General features: G+C 41.0%; 1 protein-coding gene across 8 annotated transcripts; it reads right to left on the bottom strand.

Moving 5' to 3' along the window:
* Positions 1–2,740: 2,740 nt before the first annotated feature.
* On the bottom strand, positions 2,741–18,359 carry LOC6576287 (E3 ubiquitin-protein ligase lubel). 8 transcript variants are annotated; one of them, XM_015165085.3, is made up of 18 exons: positions 18,180–18,359; positions 15,599–15,742; positions 15,307–15,517; positions 14,652–14,788; positions 14,459–14,584; positions 13,885–14,187; positions 13,406–13,699; positions 12,739–13,018; positions 11,432–12,670; positions 10,941–11,122; positions 10,652–10,885; positions 10,030–10,582; positions 6,058–9,935; positions 5,729–5,995; positions 4,804–5,261; positions 4,356–4,727; positions 4,113–4,281; positions 2,741–3,148 (listed from the first exon to the last, which is right to left on the bottom strand). In XM_015165085.3, the coding sequence occupies exons 2-18, from the start codon at positions 15,650–15,652 to the stop codon at positions 3,113–3,115; spliced, it is 8,793 nt and encodes a 2,930-aa protein (XP_015020571.2). In that variant the 5' UTR covers positions 15,653–15,742; positions 18,180–18,359; the 3' UTR covers positions 2,741–3,112. The 8 variants fall into 8 exon arrangements, with proteins under 8 accessions (XP_015020571.2, XP_015020569.2, XP_032584256.2 ...); XM_015165083.3 differs by having other exon boundaries at positions 10,150–10,582; XM_032728365.2 differs by having other exon boundaries at positions 13,406–13,696.
* Positions 18,360–20,104: the final 1,745 nt, after the last annotated feature.

The raw sequence follows: 20,104 nt of genomic DNA, 5'->3' as shown, positions 1-20,104 counted from the left end.
TGTTGCTGTTCTTGTTCTCGTTTTGTCTCAACAGGATGTGACGCAGTCGTAAATCTGTCTCTAATAAACAGCAGCTGCGAAGGTTGATTAAACAAAATGTTGAACTTGCTGTTGCTATTGGCTCATCTACTGCCCACCTTCTTCGCACCTGGCCGCCTCCGCTTCGCTTTTACCTGGCTGGCTGGCTGACATTGACTTTATATCTTTCTCTCTCTCTTCTTCCTTCGGTCTGTTTGCGTTCTTGTAATACAATTTCCATTTAAATCAAATAAACTGCTTGTCCGTTGACTGATTGATTGGTTGATTGATTGATTGGGCTTGCTTGATTGACTAGCTGAACGTTCATTTACCTGTAATTAAATTTGAGCACAGCGTTTGCCACGTGCTGTTTTTTTTTTTTTTTTTTTGTGTTCTCTTGTTTATTTTATTATGCAAACAAAAAGGTTAGGAAAATAAATTGATAATCGTTGAGATACCCTGTAGCCGGGGTGGAAGGGCTAGTTGGCTTGATCGAAACAACAAGTAATATACATAAATTTTTTACTAATATTTTATTTGATTTATATATCAACATATTTATTTCTTTAAATTTAAATTTAAATGTGGTAACATTTAGTTTTTATAATGATTACATTCTTTTTTTTTAGTTCTTAAAATAAAAAATATTCAAAACAATTTTTTTTTTTAATTTTATAAATAAATTTGGTAATGGATTTTTTATTTTATTTTTTAACTCTCGTGAATGTCTAGCTTGTGTACTTCACAGCTATGAAGCCAGCTCTTATCTGTCATACCCTGCCATAGGCATGAACATTTGAATTATTTATTTACAGGGTATAGGTACTCAGGAGTAGACATATTTTATGAGCTTCGGATTTTTTTTTTTTTTTTGCCTTATACCTTGTTGCGCATGCTAACACTTAAACGGATTTTTATGGATTTCCAAGTCTGTGTGAGAAGTCAACTGAAATGAATTATATACAAAAAATACAAATAAAAAAAAAAAGAAGAAATTAATACTGTATATAGCTATAGATAGGATGTGCATATTTGCTGAGACACGTGCCAGCAGAGTTTTTGAGATCAACTTGAAAGTCATTTGTTTTCGTTTTGCTGATCGGAGAATTGCTCGATAAATATTAAAATGATCCCATTTAATTAGTTTTTATTCGTGTAAAACTGTCTGAAAAGCAAAACATATTGTGCCGCGCGCATAAATTTAACTAAAGCGCACAAAAATAGGTTTTTACGATGCCCGCCAAGGCGTCAACTTATTTTCTTTCCTCACCCCCAGTATACGCCCGTCTCCTTGCACGGCAACTAATGCGAATTTTCATGAGTTTTCCACACACAAACTCACGTCTAGTTCTTGTTGTTGTTGTCGCGTAATTTATGAGCCGCATTTGCCATTTCGTATTCTAATGGAACTGACTTGGACACGCCGGTGCGAGTCTCTCATTCGCTCTCATTCGAATTTGACATTCACATAGAGAGGTGACCCCGAAAAGTATGCAACAGTTTTCCCTGCCAGCACTTAGAAGTAGAAGAAAACTGAAATAAAAGTTACATTGGTGCTATGTTTCTTATGCGCATTGCATATTTATTATCTAGAGAGCAGACGGGCTTTTAGTTTTTACATTTATGTACGTGTAGAGATATACACTACACAGATTTACAGTACCTGTAGAGATTTACACTACATATATTGTATTTTTAGCCATTTCATGGGTACCTCATTGTAAATTTCGCACTTCTCGATGCTTCACTTGCTGAGTAATCTCAGTGGATGTTATTTTCTTTTGATTGGTATACGCTACCGGGAATTGTACTTCATTCTCTCAGAACAAAAACTTTGTGTACATTAGTTGGGCTTGAGTAAATTTCTTTCTAGCAATCACATTGAATTTCTTCGCGTTTGTTTATAGCAAAATGCTCTTAGACAGAAACAAACAATTCAACTGTCAAAGCGAGCGATAATCAGATAATATTAATATTATTGATAATAATAATATAAATATAAAATTCTTATTTTTTTCGTAGTATAGGTAAGTAATATTCAATATAAATCATTTTTTATGGATTTTATTTTATTCATATATTTCTTGTTATCCCTATTTTTTTAATTATTTTTACTGCTTTATTTTGGGAATAGTCTTGCTTTTTGAGAACTCTAGTTTTTATTCTAAGATAGATTAAGACATATACATTCATTAGCTTTGAATAGGATTATCCGTTTATTTTAAATGCAAGTTCATGTTATTCATATTTGTATGGGATTATTAACTATTAATAATAACAGCACATACATATTCCTTATATTTCCTTACGCAGTATATATATTTTCTATGCTTTGATAACTTATTTAATTTCAGTTATATTGCTGTTTATCTATCTTGATTCTAACACTTTTCTTTTTGCATATGTTACCTACCCTTGCGCTTCGTATACCACGTAAGACTTGCTTTCCTTTTGCGGTTTTGCAAATATTTTTCGCTATTCTATGTGGCCAGATGCTTTCTGAATAAATAAACAATATACTTACCTCTTCAAAAATACTAGTATAAATCAATTTTTTGATTGTTTTCGAAAATTTTGTTTTTGCATAATTTTAGAAGCAATTGAAATAATTGCTACTTCGATTCATATTTTGCAGCTGGCAAGTGTTTTCCATATAGAGATATATGTATATATTCTATATATATTCTATTTATAGATATATCGAAACACGTTTAGTCGAAAATGCATTAATTAATTAATCTGTTTATTGAATGCCATTAGATTCGATGTGTCTGTTCGTATGTCTAGGTAGCTCTATATCTATGGTTTATGTCTTGGCTGCATGTGCAAAAAATATATAAACGATGCGAATTGCTTACGAGCTAAAACAAATATGGTATGGATGCGATGCGATGCGATGCGGTTGATGCGTGTGGGCTGTGAAAAACATTTCAAAAATTTACAAATAATGCATGTATAAAAAATGTCTATATAGAATAATATGAATAATGTAAGCGAAAAAGAGAAAAAGAGTGGCAGAATCGAAATCCCAAGTAGATCAGGAAAAACCATATTCAGTCGGCTTATATATATCCATATACAATCTTCCAGGCACTCAGGCCGATTTCAATGGTATACGTTGCTTGATTACCTATAGAGATGGAGAGAGAGAGAGAGAGTGGAAGCGTGAGTAAGGTAGATAAACATTTGTAATACAATTTCATTTCTTGTTCATTCTCTTGTTTATAATTAAATACTAATAAAGGCGAAAAATCAATTAAGACGCGTGTGAAATACGTCAGAGCTGAATCTAAATTTGGACGAGCGTATTAGTTTTTTTTTCTTTTGCTTTCTATCGATCGATCGATTGATCGTTTATTTAGGTCTATTTATAGGCGGGGGCGTGAACTGAATCATCAGCGGGTCAAAACAGTAAGCGCAGGAAATGCGTTTTCCACGTAAAGCAAACATAATAATGAAAGAAACACGCACAAGCCAAAATAAGCGAAATTGGGGAGGGAAAACAATAACAATAAGACGAAATTATTATGATTCACTTTCGAAGAGTAAATACTCTTTTGGGGTACAAATAAATATGCATACATATGCATATAAATATTTATTATGTGCACTTATTATATTTTATATAATGTCAATAGGGGTTATTTCTCTGAAGACCTTTTTAAATATTGCATAAATATTTTGTTGCAAAGCAGTTACCTAACTGTTAAAGAAGACTTTTCATAACAGAGACATAGAGAGAATGCGAGAAGACGTGGGAGTAAGGCACCAGTTAAATATATTCTAGAAACGGTATCTGGGTGACAACAAAAACGCATTTAAACTCCTCTCAGATATTGTTATATATTATTTCAAGAGCAGCTCTAAAGCAACTGAGCAAAAGGTGATTTTAACAAGTTAGAGAGAGACAGAGAGACAAAAAGGAAGCAGAGGAATTGACAAAGAAAGACTGAGAAAGAAACACAGACTTTTTTATATAACTTTAATTTTCTCTTCAAGTCTCCTATTGCATATGACTACCATTCACTCATTTGGGCTTAACGACCCATTTGCTAGGGTATTATTAGAATCAATTAAATTGTTGATTAACTAACCTCAGAGCACATGGTCTTGTAGATCTCGTCGGTGTCCCAGGGCCCACGCTCGGGCAGCGCGATGCCACGCCTACGCAGCTCCTGAACACAGTCCGTCAAATCGAAAATGGGCAACGGATCGATGCTGGCCTTGGCAACCTTGCCAGCCAAATACTCGACGTAATGCGTGCTATTCGATAGGTGAGCAAAAATAAAGAACAATTAGATTTCATTCTCTAGACGTTCAAGGTTCGATTGACCCACCGACACATGCCCGCATGCTTGTCCGGCACCTCGCTGTTGCACACTGTGTCCACCAGACCCTGTGGTGTCTCTTTCTGCAGGGGAATGGGACAGCGTGCCTGGGCACGGGCCTTGCTCGAGCTGCTGGGCTCGTCGGCTAGCTCCATGGGCTCCGTGTCGAACTTGACGTTGTGCTCCTTGAGTAGAAACTGCAGCTGCATGGGTATCTTATCTCTCAGATAGAACAGACAATTGCGGGGATGATGGGCGTGCAGACCCAGCTTGGCGCAATACGGGGAGATGGTGCACTTGGCGCCCATCATGAAGGGCCGAGCACAGCCATAGCAGAACTCGAACTTGCACTGAGTGCAGGTGAAGTGCATGCAGCCACCCCTGAAAGCAAAGGCATAAATACAATATATTTATTATAATATAATAATAAGTCAAATATATTCCTCTCTGCTCTCACCTGGCCAGCGAATAACGAAATTTGCATTTGGGACAGTCTATGCCGTTCTGCGCTAAATGCTCCTGCACTCCTTGGGCCTGCAGCTCCGGATCGTTTTCCCGCTTCCATTCGAGGTACGCCTCGCAGCTGGTGCCCTCGTGCTGGCGCTCCCAGGGCTTGCGACACTGGGCACAGGTCACCGAGCCACAGTCGGGGCATATCAAACGCTTCTGCTTGGGCCGGGCAAAGAAGCCGGACGAGCACTGTATGCACCACTTGAAGTTGGGGTCTTGGAGCAGGGTGCGATCGCGCAGCTTACGCTGGAACAGTTCGTGCACATCGTTGTCCAGAATGCTCTTAAGGAAAATGTCCAAATTGGAAAAGTACTCCAAGTGTTCATCCTCATGCTGCACTGCGTTGCTCAGTTCGGGCAGCTTACAGAACGGACAGCTGCAGTCGTTGATGCTGCGATCGGTAATCTGTAAGGGAGGAGAAGGGGCAGAAATATTGTTGGAGTTGTAGCTCAGACTTGATTTCTATCACTAGAAAACAAATAACTCTTGATCGTTTCTCGAAGTCGGCAAAGAAGTGTCTTTCCCTTACACTTTGAGCAGAAAATCAGAGAGCAACCGATTGAGTGGGTTCTTCAGCAAGTCGCGATCGGTCAGAAAAGAAGCAAGTGGTTTTTTGCTTATGTATTGTATGAGAGAGTTTTAATCGCTAAACACTATAATAGTTTAGTGAGTCCCATGGCATGAAGATCAGTCGTATTGCTCTCGAAACGATCTTCGTCACACGAATAGTTCGACTCAATGCACTCAGCCGACAAAATTAAACAATCAGAGCCGAAGTCTCCTGCTCAGAGCGAGAGTGAGAGCGAAGGAGAATGATTTTTTCTTCAGTTGAACTCTTCATCGAATTCGCAGTCACTCAAATCGGAACCCACCTGTACAGTGAAATAACTCTTGGCGCACTGCTTGCAGCATTTGTGGGTGCACTTGAGCATGGAGACAATCTGGTTCATGGGATAGCTGTTCATGCACAGCTCACACTCTTGCTGCAGCATGGAGATGGCCTGATCAAGATCAGAGCATTCCCTGGCGGCCCACAAGGCGACATCCTCCTGGAACTTCATGTTGACCAATGTGGCGGCAATTTGTGCCTCCGCAATGCTCGTCACCAGCTGCTGCTCCACGTACTTGCGTGCCAGCACCTGCAATTAGGAGAGATTCAAACCAATTGTATACACTGAGCTACTCTTGAGGGTCTACACACCGCCGGCTCCTCAATGACTGGCTCCTGGACACTGGGGTAGGCGCGAAAGACTGGCATGCTGAGCTTACGCTGCAGCATCTCTGACTGCTGCTCCTGCTCCGCCTCCTCAGAGGCCGATGTCTCGTAATCATCGTCCGAGAAGCAGGTTTCGTGATATTTCTTCTTGGGTATGCGCGGCTGGCTGCGTGGCTTCAGTAGAGCGTTTACCGCAGCACTCGTGCTGGGTCCATCGTCCAAGGTCGTTTTCGTATTGAATTTCTTGATGGCATCACTCAGGGATTTCCTGTTGCTCGGACTACTCTTGAGTGGCACTCGACTGTTGCTGCTTCCGTTCGATTGAGTTTGCTTTTGCAAATACTGCTGCTGTATGCGCTTCACCGAGGATATGCCAATGGGCGCGGAAAAGGACTTGGAACGCAATGGCAATTTCTTGTTTGTTGTTGTTGTTGTGGTTGCAGTTGTTGTTGTTGTTGGTGGTGGTGGTGGTGTTGTGTTGTTATCATTTGTTGTTAGCTTGGGTATTTTGCTAGCTTTGGGTGTGCTGTTTGCTTTGGCTGTGTTTGGTGCGTCTGTTTTGGTTGTCTTTTTGGGGTTTACCTTTTTGGGCTCTTCCAGTACCGTTTCGCTAGGCAGTTCCAGTGGACGGGTTTCGGAATCGACAATAGGTGGATCGGGTATAATGGGTAAAGCAATTGGCTCCTCTGCCTGGGGTTTCGTTTCTAAAACAATCTCTGCAGGCAGCTCGGCTGGTCTATTTTCGGTTAGTGGTATGAGCGGAGGTTCCAGGGCAGTATTCTCGCTTACAGCAGCTTTGGCTTCCTCTGTAGAAGCTATCGAAGCAGCTGCAGCAGCTACAGCTGGCTCAGTTTCAATGGTTGCCTCAAGGGCTGTGCTGCCTGTAAAGGAAACATTTTCAGTTGCCCCATGGGCAGTCTCATCTTCATGATTTGTGGGCGTGACTGATGAGGTGCTCGTGACTGTTTGTTGTATGTCAGCTGATGACTCTGCCGCTGCCTCTTCTGCTTCTTCATTTTCCGCTTCGAGTTCATCCTCTTCCATAATGTCTTCGATCTCAGTGCCGTCTTCATCGACGAAACCAGCGGCACCGCTCGAGGCCTCCTCAATAAACGAAGCTTGCTCATTGTAGGTGCCCTCCTCTTCTTCACCCTCGCTGTCATACCAGTCTTCCTCTTCACCTTCGTCGTACTCGTCGGAATAGTCCTCGGAGTACTCATCTTCATCCGTTGACTCAAACTCATCCATGCTTATCTCGTCGCGCATTTGTTTGATCAAACGTTGTGTGTCCTCAACAAGTTCGCTCAGATTCTGTTTGGCTGGGTCGCCCGATGGTATGAACTCTTTAAATACCACCGGCTCGACCTCATCACTTGAGTGTGAACTGATGCTTGTGTTGCTGGCAGATTGAGCGAGACTCAAGTTCTGCATGGGCTGTTCTGGGTTGAGTACGAGCAGGACTTCAGCACCGTCTGGTGACTTCGGTGGGTGCTCTTCGCTATCGAGACTGTAGAGCTCTGCTTCCGAGGGAGAGTCGTCATGCAGTTGCTGCTCCTCGCCGCTGAACTCGGCAGCATCTTCGAAAATCTCCTCCGAGGCCTCCTCACTGGGTGTAACTACTACGGATACCACAGCTGACTCGACTGCAGTCTCTTCAGCCTTTGGCATGTCTTGCTCTACATTTTGTTGCAGCTCTGAGTTGACCTCAACCTCAACTGGCGTATTATTTCTGCTTTCTCTGTGTAGACTTTGTGTACTCAGTGTTCTTACTGGTATTTTAGAGAAACGTTTGGGACTGCGCTTCTGATTGCTTGTCACAGCAATTGTTGGTATTAGCTCAATGGTTGTGGCTGTGGCTGGCTCTATCTGCAGTGATTCAGCAGAGGGTGTTGTAGGTGCTATGATTGCCTCCTCATTAACCTGCACTACACTTCGAGGCTGTTCGACTTCTTGAGGCTGTTCTTGAGTCTGATTAGGTGTTATTTCTATATTAGCTATTGTACTGCTTACAGATTGAACAACTTGCGAGATCTCAACTTCGGCTCTTTCTATGGGTGTTTCGATTGCTGAATTTGGAATCAACGGCAAGGTCTCAGACGGAACTTCTTTTGGGTCTGTATCAACTGATTCAGTTGTAGTTGTTGGAGTTGGTTCAACAGATTGTGGTACAGTTAAAACTCCTGCTTGTGGTTCCACTGGAACTTCAGCTTGTGTAACTTCTGCTCTCACAACTTCTGATTGTACAACTTCAGTTTGTGTAACTTCAGTTTGTGTAACTTCAGCTTGTGCAACCGTTTTGGCTTCTTCTTGATCTTCAGCTTCTATAATCACATCAATTTCTGTCTGTGTTTCTGGTCTTGGTTCTACCTTACCTTCAGCTGGCTCAGATTTTATAGCTTCTGGCTCAGCTTCCTTTTCAATCGCTTTAATTTGTTCCTCTACTTCAACTACTGCAATTTTAGACCCTGGGACTATTTCATTTGTAGTTTTAATGACAGCATCCTTCTGCTCTTTTGCCTCGATTTCCCTCTCAACTTTCTCTATATTATTTGGCAATCTGTTCCTATTTGTTGGTCTTTGACTTTGATCTCGTGCTCTACCCTTTTTCGGTAACTGAGATCGCTTATTTCTCTTGTACACCTCTCGGCTAGTGCTGGGCTTGTCGTCAAGTTTCGCTTGTGTCTCTGCTGCTATTGCATTTTCCTTGGATTTGGGCTCGGTTGGTGTGGGTGCTGCGATAATCTGTTCAGCAGCCGTCTCTGCTTTAGATGAGCTGACAGAGTTAGCTGCCAATGGGGCTTCATCTGGCAGATTTATAGGTTTTTCTAGGGTTACTTCTTTTGTCGTCGCTTCAGCCGTTTCTTGTTTCACTTGAGGAGCTATAGGTTCTGTTGAATTCTCATTTTGAGCAGCTTCAACCTCTGTTACTCCAACTACACTCACTTTGCTCTCTAGATCTTCCGAATTCTGGTTCTTCTCATCACTATCAGGATTCTTTGCCAATATTTCCTCATTTACCAGAATGGATGCACTCACTTTGCTTTCCAGAGTTTCTGAATTCGGATTCCTCTCTTCACTAACAACATTCTCTGGTACTATTTCCTCTTTGACAGCCCCTAGTTTGGGTGCCAAATAGCTTTTGTAGACGATGTGCTTGGCATCTTCCAGGTCATCCAGCTCGAACTCCAGTTCATGCACTCTTTCCACACCACGATCAAATTCCAATTTGAAATTTGCTATTTCTGTAGCGTAAATAAAATTGGGAGGTAGCTCCTCGCGTATGGTGCTCTCTCTTAGATTGGGTTTAATGAACTCTTCCATGATATATACACCGGGATCTGGCGGTGGAGTTGCTTCTTTTTGGGGCACTGCCTCAGTGGGCACCACTGTGACAGGGGCTTGGGCTACCTCCGTAGGCGCCATTAGCTCCTGCTCCACCTGTTGCACCAAATTCGGTACAATTTCCTGAATATGCTGCCAGACAAAGTTCTTGACATCATCACTGGACTTCTCGGGCAGAGCCGAGGGCGACTTCAATGTGCTAATGGGACTTTTGGTAAGAATACGCATTACTTCCGGATCCGTTTCATATTCCTGATCGGGTTTGCCCTTAAACGTTTCTAGCATCGTCTCGATGGAACGCAGAACCTCCTGGTTTTGCTTAGCCTGATTCTGCTCCATATTGCCAATCAGAATTTCCAGATTCTTTAATGTGCCATCCTCTAGCTGATAGGGACTAGGCGTGGCATAGGCGGACTTGGCTGGGCTAGAATTGTCATCGAATGGATAGGCTAAAGCAGGACTCTCACTGTTCTGCACTTGCAGACAGTCCAAAGCGTGAGTGTTAAGAAACTCATGGATATCTACACGGAACGATGACAAAGAGAGATGGAGAGAGAGAGAGAGAGATGTGTGTAAAAATGAGAAGTAAATGCGATTTGAGCTACTCTAACTAACCCGATTGATTATCTACGGCCGCACTCTCATTCTCCACGCCATTCGGCGAGCCCCAGATGCGCATTAGAAATGGTTTAAGCTGAGTGCGATTCAGTTCGACCAATGCCTGTTCCACATTACCTTGATGCGCCGTCAACGCATTCACAATGTCCTCACTTAGAAAGTTGCCCTTCGCTGCGAGCTTGCGATACTTTTGCTGGCGCTGCTGGATGCAATCGGCGACCGCTTGCCAAACATTTCCGCCCGAGCTCCTCAATGCTTCCCTGGCCTCGTTCTGTGAGACGGTGCCAATTGTATTCTCCGCACGCTCCTGGCCATATTTGGTGGACAGACTTTGGACGGTTTGGACCAGCTTATGCCAGTTCTCACGCAACCATTGTATAGGATGGATGTCGGGTCCACAATATTTCAGAGCTGCCTCGAGCTCATCAACCGTAAATTTATAGAGCTCCAGCTCTTTGAGTATAATATGCATTTCAATTTCAGGATCTCTAGCTGGCTCGTGTTTGTAGCCCACCGACTCGTGAGGCAGATCAAATGGTGAAGATGTTTGCTATTGATGCAATGGAAGTAGAGGTATATAAGCTGGGTCTAAGTGGCTGGGGAATGATCTACGACTTACATGCTGCAGCATTTTGAGGTCGTTTATGAAATTCGGTCTTCTCGTCAGTTGATTGGAAATACCTTCCATGTTCCTTAAATCGTTTGAGCTACGATAACGTTCGTTCTCCTGCGTCAGCTGGGAGCTGCTGCGATAATAGGGCTTACGTTCCATCTTGGCCGGTTCGGGGGTTCGGAAACGTTCTGGCTCAGGCGGGATCTCTGGCTGTCCGACAAAAGGCAAAGCATCGTAGGTCTGCAAGAGGTATTATTAAAGGCTTCTGACTAATTACACTGGATATTAGTTTTACTTGTGTCGAGATGCTCTGCGGCGGTGGTGAAGTGCCCATTTCACGTGCCTCCATTTTCGTTGGCAACTCACGAGGCGGTGTTCCTCCACAGCCAGTGGAGACTTTCTTTGATTGTTTTAGCACCTGCTCCGCCTGCGCCTGAATGCTCTCATCCAGTGTATTCCATATATTCTCAACGGATTCTGGAAGTGTATGGATGAGAGCTTTAGTATAACCGAACAACAACAAAACAAAACTCGGGTATGTTTTTAGTTTGGGACTTGACTATGTATTTCGTATAAAATGTTGTTTTTTGTTTCTTTTCTTTTCTTCTTCTTTTTTTTTTTTTTTTTTTTTTTTTTTTTAATGCGTTAATTGTAGTTGTAAACAGTTACAGTTGGTTATAGTTTAGGGTATACAGTGTTTGAGTCTTTGGTTTTGTTGTGTTATAAATGAGTCTCAGGTTCAGCTCTTGGTACCCTCGAAAAATGAGATTTTCTTGAGAATCCTACCTTTGTTTAAAAAGCTGGAGCCAAGCGGTTTATCTGCTTGATTTCCGGCTGTCGATTTCAGCTTGGACTTGATAGCCGTTGTGGGTTTCTTGTTGGTGACGGTGCTGGTAGTGGTGGTAGCTGTAGCTGTAGCTGTTGTTGTCTGTTTAGGTTTGGCTGTAGCTGGAGCTTGAGTCTTAGCTGGACTTTGGCTAGCTGGCTGAATAGCCTTCTGCACAGTTGGCTTTGTCGTCGTCTTCATGGAGCTCTTGCGCACAAGCTTCACTTCCGACTTAGCCTGCGTTGCCTTAGGCTCAACAGCTGCTGCTTTGGCCGGTGGGGTAGTTGCTTTATTGGGCTTCACTGGCTGCTTGCAGGGCGTCTTGCAGCATATGGCACAGATCTTGATATTTGGCTCATTCACAAATGTGCAAAATTCGCATTCCCACTCGTGATCGGGTGTCGAGGGAGGTGGACCCAACTCATCGTCCCCAGCATCTACCTCAGTTGGTGCGGCCGCCGCTGGCTGTTCCTCTTCAGTCTCCGATGCGGTTACCTCCTCCACGACTTCCTCATACTCTGAATCGCTTTTTTCTCTTGACTTGACTGGTGTTTCGATGACTTTCTGCACCACAGCCGCAGCTTGAGTATTCTCATCCTTCGTTTCGGGCTTGCGCTTGGACTCGGTTCTCTTAACCTTTTGCTGATCGGCCTCTTGAAGTTTCTGTTGTATTTTGGCTTGAACCAAGGCGCGCGCACCGGAACCCTCCGACTCCAGGTCCGAGTAGATGCGACTTGTTTTCGGCGCATCCTGCTGTTGGCTCCGCTTCAAAGTGCCTGTTCCGCCTCCACTGGCATTCGAGTCCCTGCGTTCAGGCAGCCATTCGCTCTGCACGCTCTTTGCTATGGATCCACGACGGTCCCGCATCTTGTGCTGTCTGCTGCCGGCATGTCGCTGCTCCCCGTCCAGCTCATCGTTGCCTCCGTTGCCGTTGCTGATGAGCTGCGAGGCGCTGGACATGCGTCGCTGACGCTGATGGTGTTGGTGAGCTCTCGAGGCGCTCGTCATGCCCGATCTGTTCGAGACCAGCGAACGACGATCATCCTGATCCGAGTCCTCATCATCCGTCAGCTCATCATCAACGTAGCTGCTGCGCTTGCGACGCATCGACATGGACTTGCGACTAGGTGTGGGGGAGGCAGCATAGCGAGCGCGTGAAGCGGCACGCGAGACAGCTGTGGGTGGCATGCCCATAACACCTGCGAAACGGACAAGATGAAAGAGTTCATTGTTTACATAAACTCAATTTGCTCTACGCTCTGCTCACCTGGATGCATCATGGGGTAGCCCGCAGCGCCTGGATACATTTTCGGCATAATGCCGCGCTGTGTCATGAACACAGGTGGCGGATAGTGCGGATGCTGCTGTTGCATGAGCTGTTGATGCTGTGGCAAGTAGCCGGGGCCCACGTTGAGCGATAGATTCGAGCTGTTGAACTGCTGCTGCGAGCCGAACTGCGACCACTCATCGTGTGGATGGGGCTGTCCGGGCCAATTGGGCTGTTGGCTCTGGCAGCCAGCGCAGTTGAGATGCGCCATTGACTGAGCCTGCGTTGGGGTTGAGATGGTAGACAGATATAAATAGGAAGCGGTAGTCAAATATGAATGTCTTGAAAGATTGAGAAATGAAGAAGTAAAAGTAATATGAGAAAGGATCAGTCCTTTAGGAAAAATTACAGAGGGCGTGGGAGGACAGGAAATAATCCCTAAATGAAGAACGTGTTGTTATGGTAAAAGCACCAAGAGTAGGGGCTAGTCGTTATGAAAAATTAGCCGAGAGAGTATTAAGGACGTGGGGATAGATGCTGCTCATAAATGCTGAATCAGTCGTTAAGGATCAAGTATAAGTCATAAAAGCAGAAAAAAATTCTTAGGGATAGAGGATATGTCATATGAAGGGGGGATGAACTTTTGAATGATCAATGATCAACTCACCTGTTGCATGCGCTGATTGGCCACCCAGGCAGAACCGATGGGTTGGTTCTCTGCGAGCGGACGGCGGGGACTCATGCTATTCAAATTGAAGACGGATGTGCTCATTTGACGACGCTGAGCGCCTACGGCCTGTCGTCGTAGTTGTTGTTGTTGTTGGAACAGCAGGGAATTGTGAAAATTGTGTGAATCATCGGATAGATCAAAATGCGATGAATTCAAACCGGATGACATGCTGCCGGAACGAAAATGCGAGGGCGATGGTGAAATGTTTGACCAATGCTCGAAGTTCAGCTGCTTTTAGATTTAGATGCACAAAGAACGAGAAAGAGAGAGAGAGAGAAACAGAAAGAGAGAGTGTGTGTGGGGCGAGACAAGGACCAGAGACATCGACACACACACACACACACGCGCAAGACGAGACGATTTATCAATGAGGGATAGTTGATGGCTGGGTGGATGTGGCACAGATGTAGCCTTACCTGGTCGGGATTGCCCGCCTCATGTTGCGCCTTCTGCTGGCGATAGCGCTGCTGCAGCTGTGCCATGCGATCCAAGGTGGCGTTCGCCTTGCTCTTGATCTTCTCCAGCTGCACCGAGGGCGGTCGGCTGATTGAGTCGAATACTGATTTGGGCGTGCCCGAGCGAGAGGAGCCGCCGCCCTCGCTGGGCGCCGGCCGTGGCGGCTCCGGCAACGGTCGATTGTTCATTTGAGGCCCAGCAGCTGGACCCCGCCAGCCGCCGGAGGACTTGTGCGAGGGCGTCGGCGAGGGCGGTGGCAACATCTGCAAAAAAGTTCGTTTTCGTTTTTCGTTTTTGGTTCTCTTTGGTTGTTGGGCAGGCGGCATTAAGGTTTCTTTTTCTGATTTGGTTGTTGTTCTTGTTTTATTGAAGCATTCAAAATTGTTTACAAACTGGTACTAAATAGATAGCTCTAACTACACCGATGTACACCCAAAGCTTGGTCTAGTACAAAGTTTGTTTTTATTGATTCTTATTGGTTTTCGATCGATTTTTTTTTTAGTTTTTAGCTTATGAAATCGTGCAGTGTCGTACCTGTTCCTTGCGACCCAGAAACGGTGTCAACAAACCACGTTTGCTGCGTCGAGGTGGTGCAACCGGTGGAGCAGCTCCTGCAGCACTTGCCTTGGGCGGTATGGGTGGAGTGCCTTGCTTCGCAGCCTAAATAGCACAATAATGAACACATTAGTTACTATAATACTAAGTAGAACAGACATTTGCAGCTCACCTTGCGTATGTGGTTCTTGCGCTTGGGATGCTTGTGGAACATGTCGTCGCATGAGGCGCAAAAGATCTGGCCAGCGCATTCGGCACAGGTTACCCACGGATTCTGCGATCCACAGAGTGTGCATTTCAATTTGTTGTCTATATAAAGTTCAGTTTTTAATAAATTCGGAGTTGAAATTCGGAATAATTATGGGAAATTCTTAGTAATTGTCGCAATGAAATTAGGAGTAATTATCGGAGCAAAGTTTTAAATACAGCAGAGGGAAATTTTCGGAGCCAATCTCGGAGTACATGGTCAGAGTACGATTCGGAGTAAAATTAGGAGTAAGCTATGGAAAGCGTTTTGATATTAAAGGTTTTGTATACATTCGGAAAAATGTGAAACTATTCAATTTCAATTCCAAATTAAAATTTTATGAATTTCAGATTAAAATATTTAATAGAATGATTGGATTCCGAATTCAAAATCTAAAAAATATGCTGTAGTCAGGTAAGTAAGGTAAGGTAAGTGTAATAGCAATAATAATGATATAGGGAGTCTTCCAGATGATAAATATACTATATATTCTTTATGTCTATACTTCAAAAAGTTTCGCTGCAACTAAAGTATGCCTAAGCAACTTTATGAAATGAGTAAAGTTCTTGGATCCACTTGCCTGGCGTTTTGGTACGGATCTGTGTAGTTTTCATGGGCTCATTTGAGTACTGTTGCTGGTTAGAGAACTCGATGATTTCGTAGTCGGGTTCGGGCGTGTTCTTCGTTTTGGGAGGCAGTGCCGGCACCTTGAGCTGGGCTCCATTCATTGACGCATTGCCATTCATTGGCGTTGGCGGCGGCTTGGGTCCAATGCGATCATTCGCCTCATTCTAAGTGCAAAAAGCTCAAGTTGTATTACTTAAAGTAGATACTCTATTAGAGAGAAGATCTTTCATTCGGGCTATACTCACCACCCAGTCGGGCATTGTGCGTACGTTTCTGTTGAGCAATTGGTGTGTCGTCATCTTTATGGTTGTCGTTAGCTTTGTCGGCTACAGTTTTCTTTTCTTGCTTCTGTTTATTCGTCTTCTTCTTCTTGTTTCTATTTTGATCTGCTGCGGGACATAATTTTTGAGACGTATTATGTAAAAAAAAAAAAATAAGAAAATAAAATAAACATATCGAAGATAGGAAAATTTATCGACTTTTAAATCGTTTTTCGATTTGAATATAACGGATATATATACTTATTTATGTATTATGGACTTTATGGATAATATATATATAAGAACATTTAGATATAGCCTAATTAATTATTATATATATATATAATTTTTTTTTACATATTTAATCTCACATCTATCTTTCTATATCTAAATACAAAGTGTTAAGGTAAATATCTTTAATTATATAAAAATATCTTTATATATACCTAAACACTTCAAAGCACTTCATATTCAATTACCCAAATGTACAAAATATATTTTTATATTCACGTTTTCCTTAAATATTTTTAGCCAGCTCTGCCAAAAAAGTGGAGGCAAGTTTCTGCAGTGCGAAATGCAAAACGCCCAAACGCTGCCAGAGTTGTTCCACGAATAAGCCATATATATAAATATAAAATAGGCCAAAAATTTTGCTGCATTCGAAAACAAGTTGTAAATGAAAGCTGAAAAAAGCCGGCTAAGACATACTCTCTATATACATATATTGATAACTAAAAAAAAATACATTACAAATGATTAAAAAATTATTATTATTATAAAAATAGATAATAATTATTATTAGTAAAATATATTTACTTTTCAAGGCATTAAAAGAAATCATAAGAGCTTGCCCATATTTTATTATTTATTTAAAACTCAAAAAGCGCGAAGAAGTAGGCAATGCTCTTTCCCAAAAAGGATTTCAAAAATTTTAAAGTAAGTACATAAAAATAAAAAAATTAATTTAAATATTTATCTAAAGAATATATTATAGATTTACAGGGTATTAATGCACGCCGCTATACATTAATGTTTCATATTTTATTTTGTTTATGAAACATTGCGAAATAAGCAAAAGGAAATAATTCGTGTGACTCAATTATCGAGCTGACAGCTAGCCTAAGTGGAAATGAATTTGATAGAGAGAGACAAAAAGAGCAACAAGGAAAACGAGAGAGAGAGAGAGAGAGAGCGAGAAAGAGAGAGAGAAAATAGTAAAGGCAGAGAGCAGACCGATCAAGAGAAAGAGAGAGAGAAAGAGAGTGTACATTCCCTCTCTCTATAAGTTGAATATGGAAAGAGTAAAAATAAAGAGAAATTTCAAATCAAAATAAAGGAATCTTTTATAAAAATAGGAGAGAGATTACAAAGAGAAAACGAGACCGCATATAGAGCATAGCAAATTCATTGACGCTTGTTGCACGACAGATATAGATCATGTTGAATGTTTCGAAATAGGAAATATACTGCACACGAGTTTTTGAAACGTTTTTGGTTTATTTTTTATTTATTTGCTTATATGCAGTCTGCATAGATATATGTACGATAGATATGGTCAGGCATTATGAGATATTTTAAGAATATTCAATAAGATTAGTAATTTTTATGTATGGGAAGAAAGACAAGATATTAATATAAATATGAAAATATTAATTTTTCACTTTTGTCAAACTAATTTTGATCTTACTCTTTTAGAATTTCTAATTAAATATTCCGGCGTAAATTAAATGTGAGCTTTTAAGTTTTTCATCAATTAATTTATATTTTATATATTTGCTATATTGCATTGTATTTAATTTTGCTTTCTTGTCTTTGGTTTGCCATTGATATTCTTGATAATACTTAAATTTTATGTAAGTCACTTCAAAGTTAACTTGTTTTTTTAAACAATTTAATTCAGTTTAAAAGTTTTTAATTATTTATATATTAATATTTTTTTTATTATATGTTTTGAGTATTCGTTTATAATTTAGTTGCAGTGCATTTGCATCTTTTATATATATTACATATTTTACATCTTGACTAACGCATTTTCCACCTGTTCCTCGTCCCGCTGTTCTGTTGGCAGCTGCTTAAGGCAGCTGCCCTGGGAGCCAGCTAATACACACTCATACACAGACACTCACACGCACACTTAAACGTGCGCACAGAACTATTTTTAACCACTTCAATTTCTTTGCCCAAAAAAAAGAAAAGTTTTTTTTGTGTTTATTTTTGCACAATTTGATTAAATCTTTTTTTTTTTTTTTTTTTTTTTGTTTTCGTTTTTGTTGGTTGTATTAAAAATAAAATAGAAAAATTCAATTTGCGTATTTAAATTTTGGTTAATTTTTTTTTTGAAAATTGTGAGATTTTTTTAATTTTTAGTCAAAGAGTTTATCGATTCCGTTTGGATTTAAATTTAGTTGTGTTTATTTATAGCACACGGTTTTTGACTGCTTCTTCTTGTTCTTTTATTTTTTAAATATATATTCTACATATATACAAATATATATATGTTTGGTTTATTAGTTATATTTGTTAATGAACTTTCATTTTTTTCTTTCTTTAAGCACATCTCACTTACATAATACGAATTTACTTGCCACGTCGCGCCGCACTCAAAAAATTTTGCTAGCTGGTTAGCCTTATATATATATATATATATATATATATATATATATATATATATATAGTGCTATGTGTAGCCGCTCGACATGAAATAGTATTTTTCTATATATTTATTTTTTGCTACGGTCTCGTTCGGCGATCGTCTCCCAACAAACTGATTTGTCTATTCGCCATCTAAACAACATTTTCCCCCAGTTTTCAGAGACGTTGTCGCCGCAATAATTTTCTTGCTCAATGTGTCTCTGTCATCTGTGTTTTTTTCGCTTTTCTTGATTTCTCTTTATTTTATAAATACTACATAGCCAACGTATGGCCAGTCTAGTTCATCTCCCGCATGTGCTCAAAGTTTGTAAGTTTTTATCTTGTTTTCTATTTTCCTTTCTGTTGTTAAACATTTCGTTAGCTGCATTCGTTTTGCATTTAGTCATATAATTTATGGATTTTGTGTTATTGTATCATATTTATTTGTATATTGTGTATTATTCTGTTATAAATAAAATGAATAATTTTGATTCATATAAATGTAATCATGTTTTTTTTTATCATATTCATATCATATCATTATAGTCACTAACTACACCGACTACCAATTTTCGAATGGCTTGGAGTATAAAAGCAAAAATAAAGTAAATGATAATATTAAAATTATAGAAATAATACAGAATAATACAGAAATATTGTAAAAAATCGGTTATATAATAATTTTTAAAAAACTTTCCCATAATAAATATGCTTTCGCCTAATTAAAAACCATTTGCTTAAAATAAAAATTATTGTTAAGCTTTATTGGTAATCAAATAATAGATAAATATGAACCCCTAGAGTCATGTCTGACCTTGACTTCGTTGTTGTTTATATCATTAATTGCATATTTATCATTTGTATATTAATAATGTTGTATATTGTAAACTTTTTCAATTTAGAAATCAATAGGAGAGCGCAATAAGTTGAAAAGTTCAGGAATTTTATTTGCTATAAATAATATGCTAGCACGCTTCTGAAGCTCCACCTGCCGGCAGAGGGAGCACAAATCAAAAATAAAAAAAGAACAAAAGCAAATACAATTAACCTTTGTTTGTGTGTACAAATAATATTTATTTATAAAATTACGAAAAGCAATTTCAACTGCGAATTATTCTCATTATTATTAGCGGCTCGCGACAGGCTTCCAATTTGAGTGGGCGCAACATGTGGTATGAGCAATGTCAATCAAATGTATATATATTCCACTCATACTAATAATATATATATGTGTGTGTGGGTGTACGGTAATAAGTGCAAATTGATCTAACTGTAATTGACATGCAAAACGGATTTGCCAAAGAGCTCAAGTCGAAGACGAAGCAGCAGCATACAAAGGCAGAAGCCCAATAATTGCAAACACGCATTATTTGATAAGTCGGCACTCTTCACTCCTATAAAAGCCTTGGCCTCTGGCTCTGCCGTGACGTCGCCTGTGCTGTTGCTAGTGCCTTTGCCGTGGTCTCTGCCTATGCTGCTGCCTGTACCTCTGCCGTGGCCTCTGAATCTGGCTGTGGCTGCGCCTATGCATTTGCCACCGTCTCTTCCTCTTCCTCTCCTTTTGCCTCTGCCTTTGCTGGCAGCAACCACCATCATCACCAACGCATTGACTTGGACTCGACCTTGCCCGCTGCTGATGGCGGCGCGTTACGTCGACGCTGACTGCGTCTTTGAATCGATGCTCGGCCAAACTTTTTACAGCTGATTAGCAGCCGAGGCACACGAAGCGTCGTATGTGCTGCGTTCGGCTTGTGCCAGCTGTTCGTAAACAAACAAAATGCCGGCTGTTGTTAGTGTTGTTATTGTTGTTGGCAGCGTGAAAGCTTTTTGAAAGCTTTTTAGAAATGTTTTTCTCGCATG

Source organism: Drosophila mojavensis, unplaced genomic scaffold (genome assembly GCF_018153725.1).
Source record: "Drosophila mojavensis isolate 15081-1352.22 unplaced genomic scaffold, ASM1815372v1 contig_36, whole genome shotgun sequence".
NCBI classification, from domain to species: Eukaryota; Metazoa; Arthropoda; class Insecta; order Diptera; family Drosophilidae; genus Drosophila; species Drosophila mojavensis.
Note: the sequence above shows the minus strand (reverse complement) of the source record. Positions and strands in the feature narration are given on the sequence as shown.

What these genes read in the sequence shown, in the direction of transcription:
- LOC6576287 (XM_015165085.3), bottom strand. Translation starts at nt 15,652, where the DNA reads ATGACGACACACCAATTGCTCAACAGAAACGTACGCACAATGCCCGAC. An exon ending in AGAGTTATTTCACTGTACAG is followed by an intron (nt 5,262 to 5,728) that starts GTGGGTTCCGAT and finishes CCTCCCTTACAG; the next exon opens with ATTACCGATCGCAGCATCAA. An exon ending in ACAAGACCATGTGCTCTGAG is followed by an intron (nt 3,149 to 4,112) that starts GTTAGTTAATCA and finishes CCATCTCTATAG; the next exon opens with GTAATCAAGCAACGTATACC.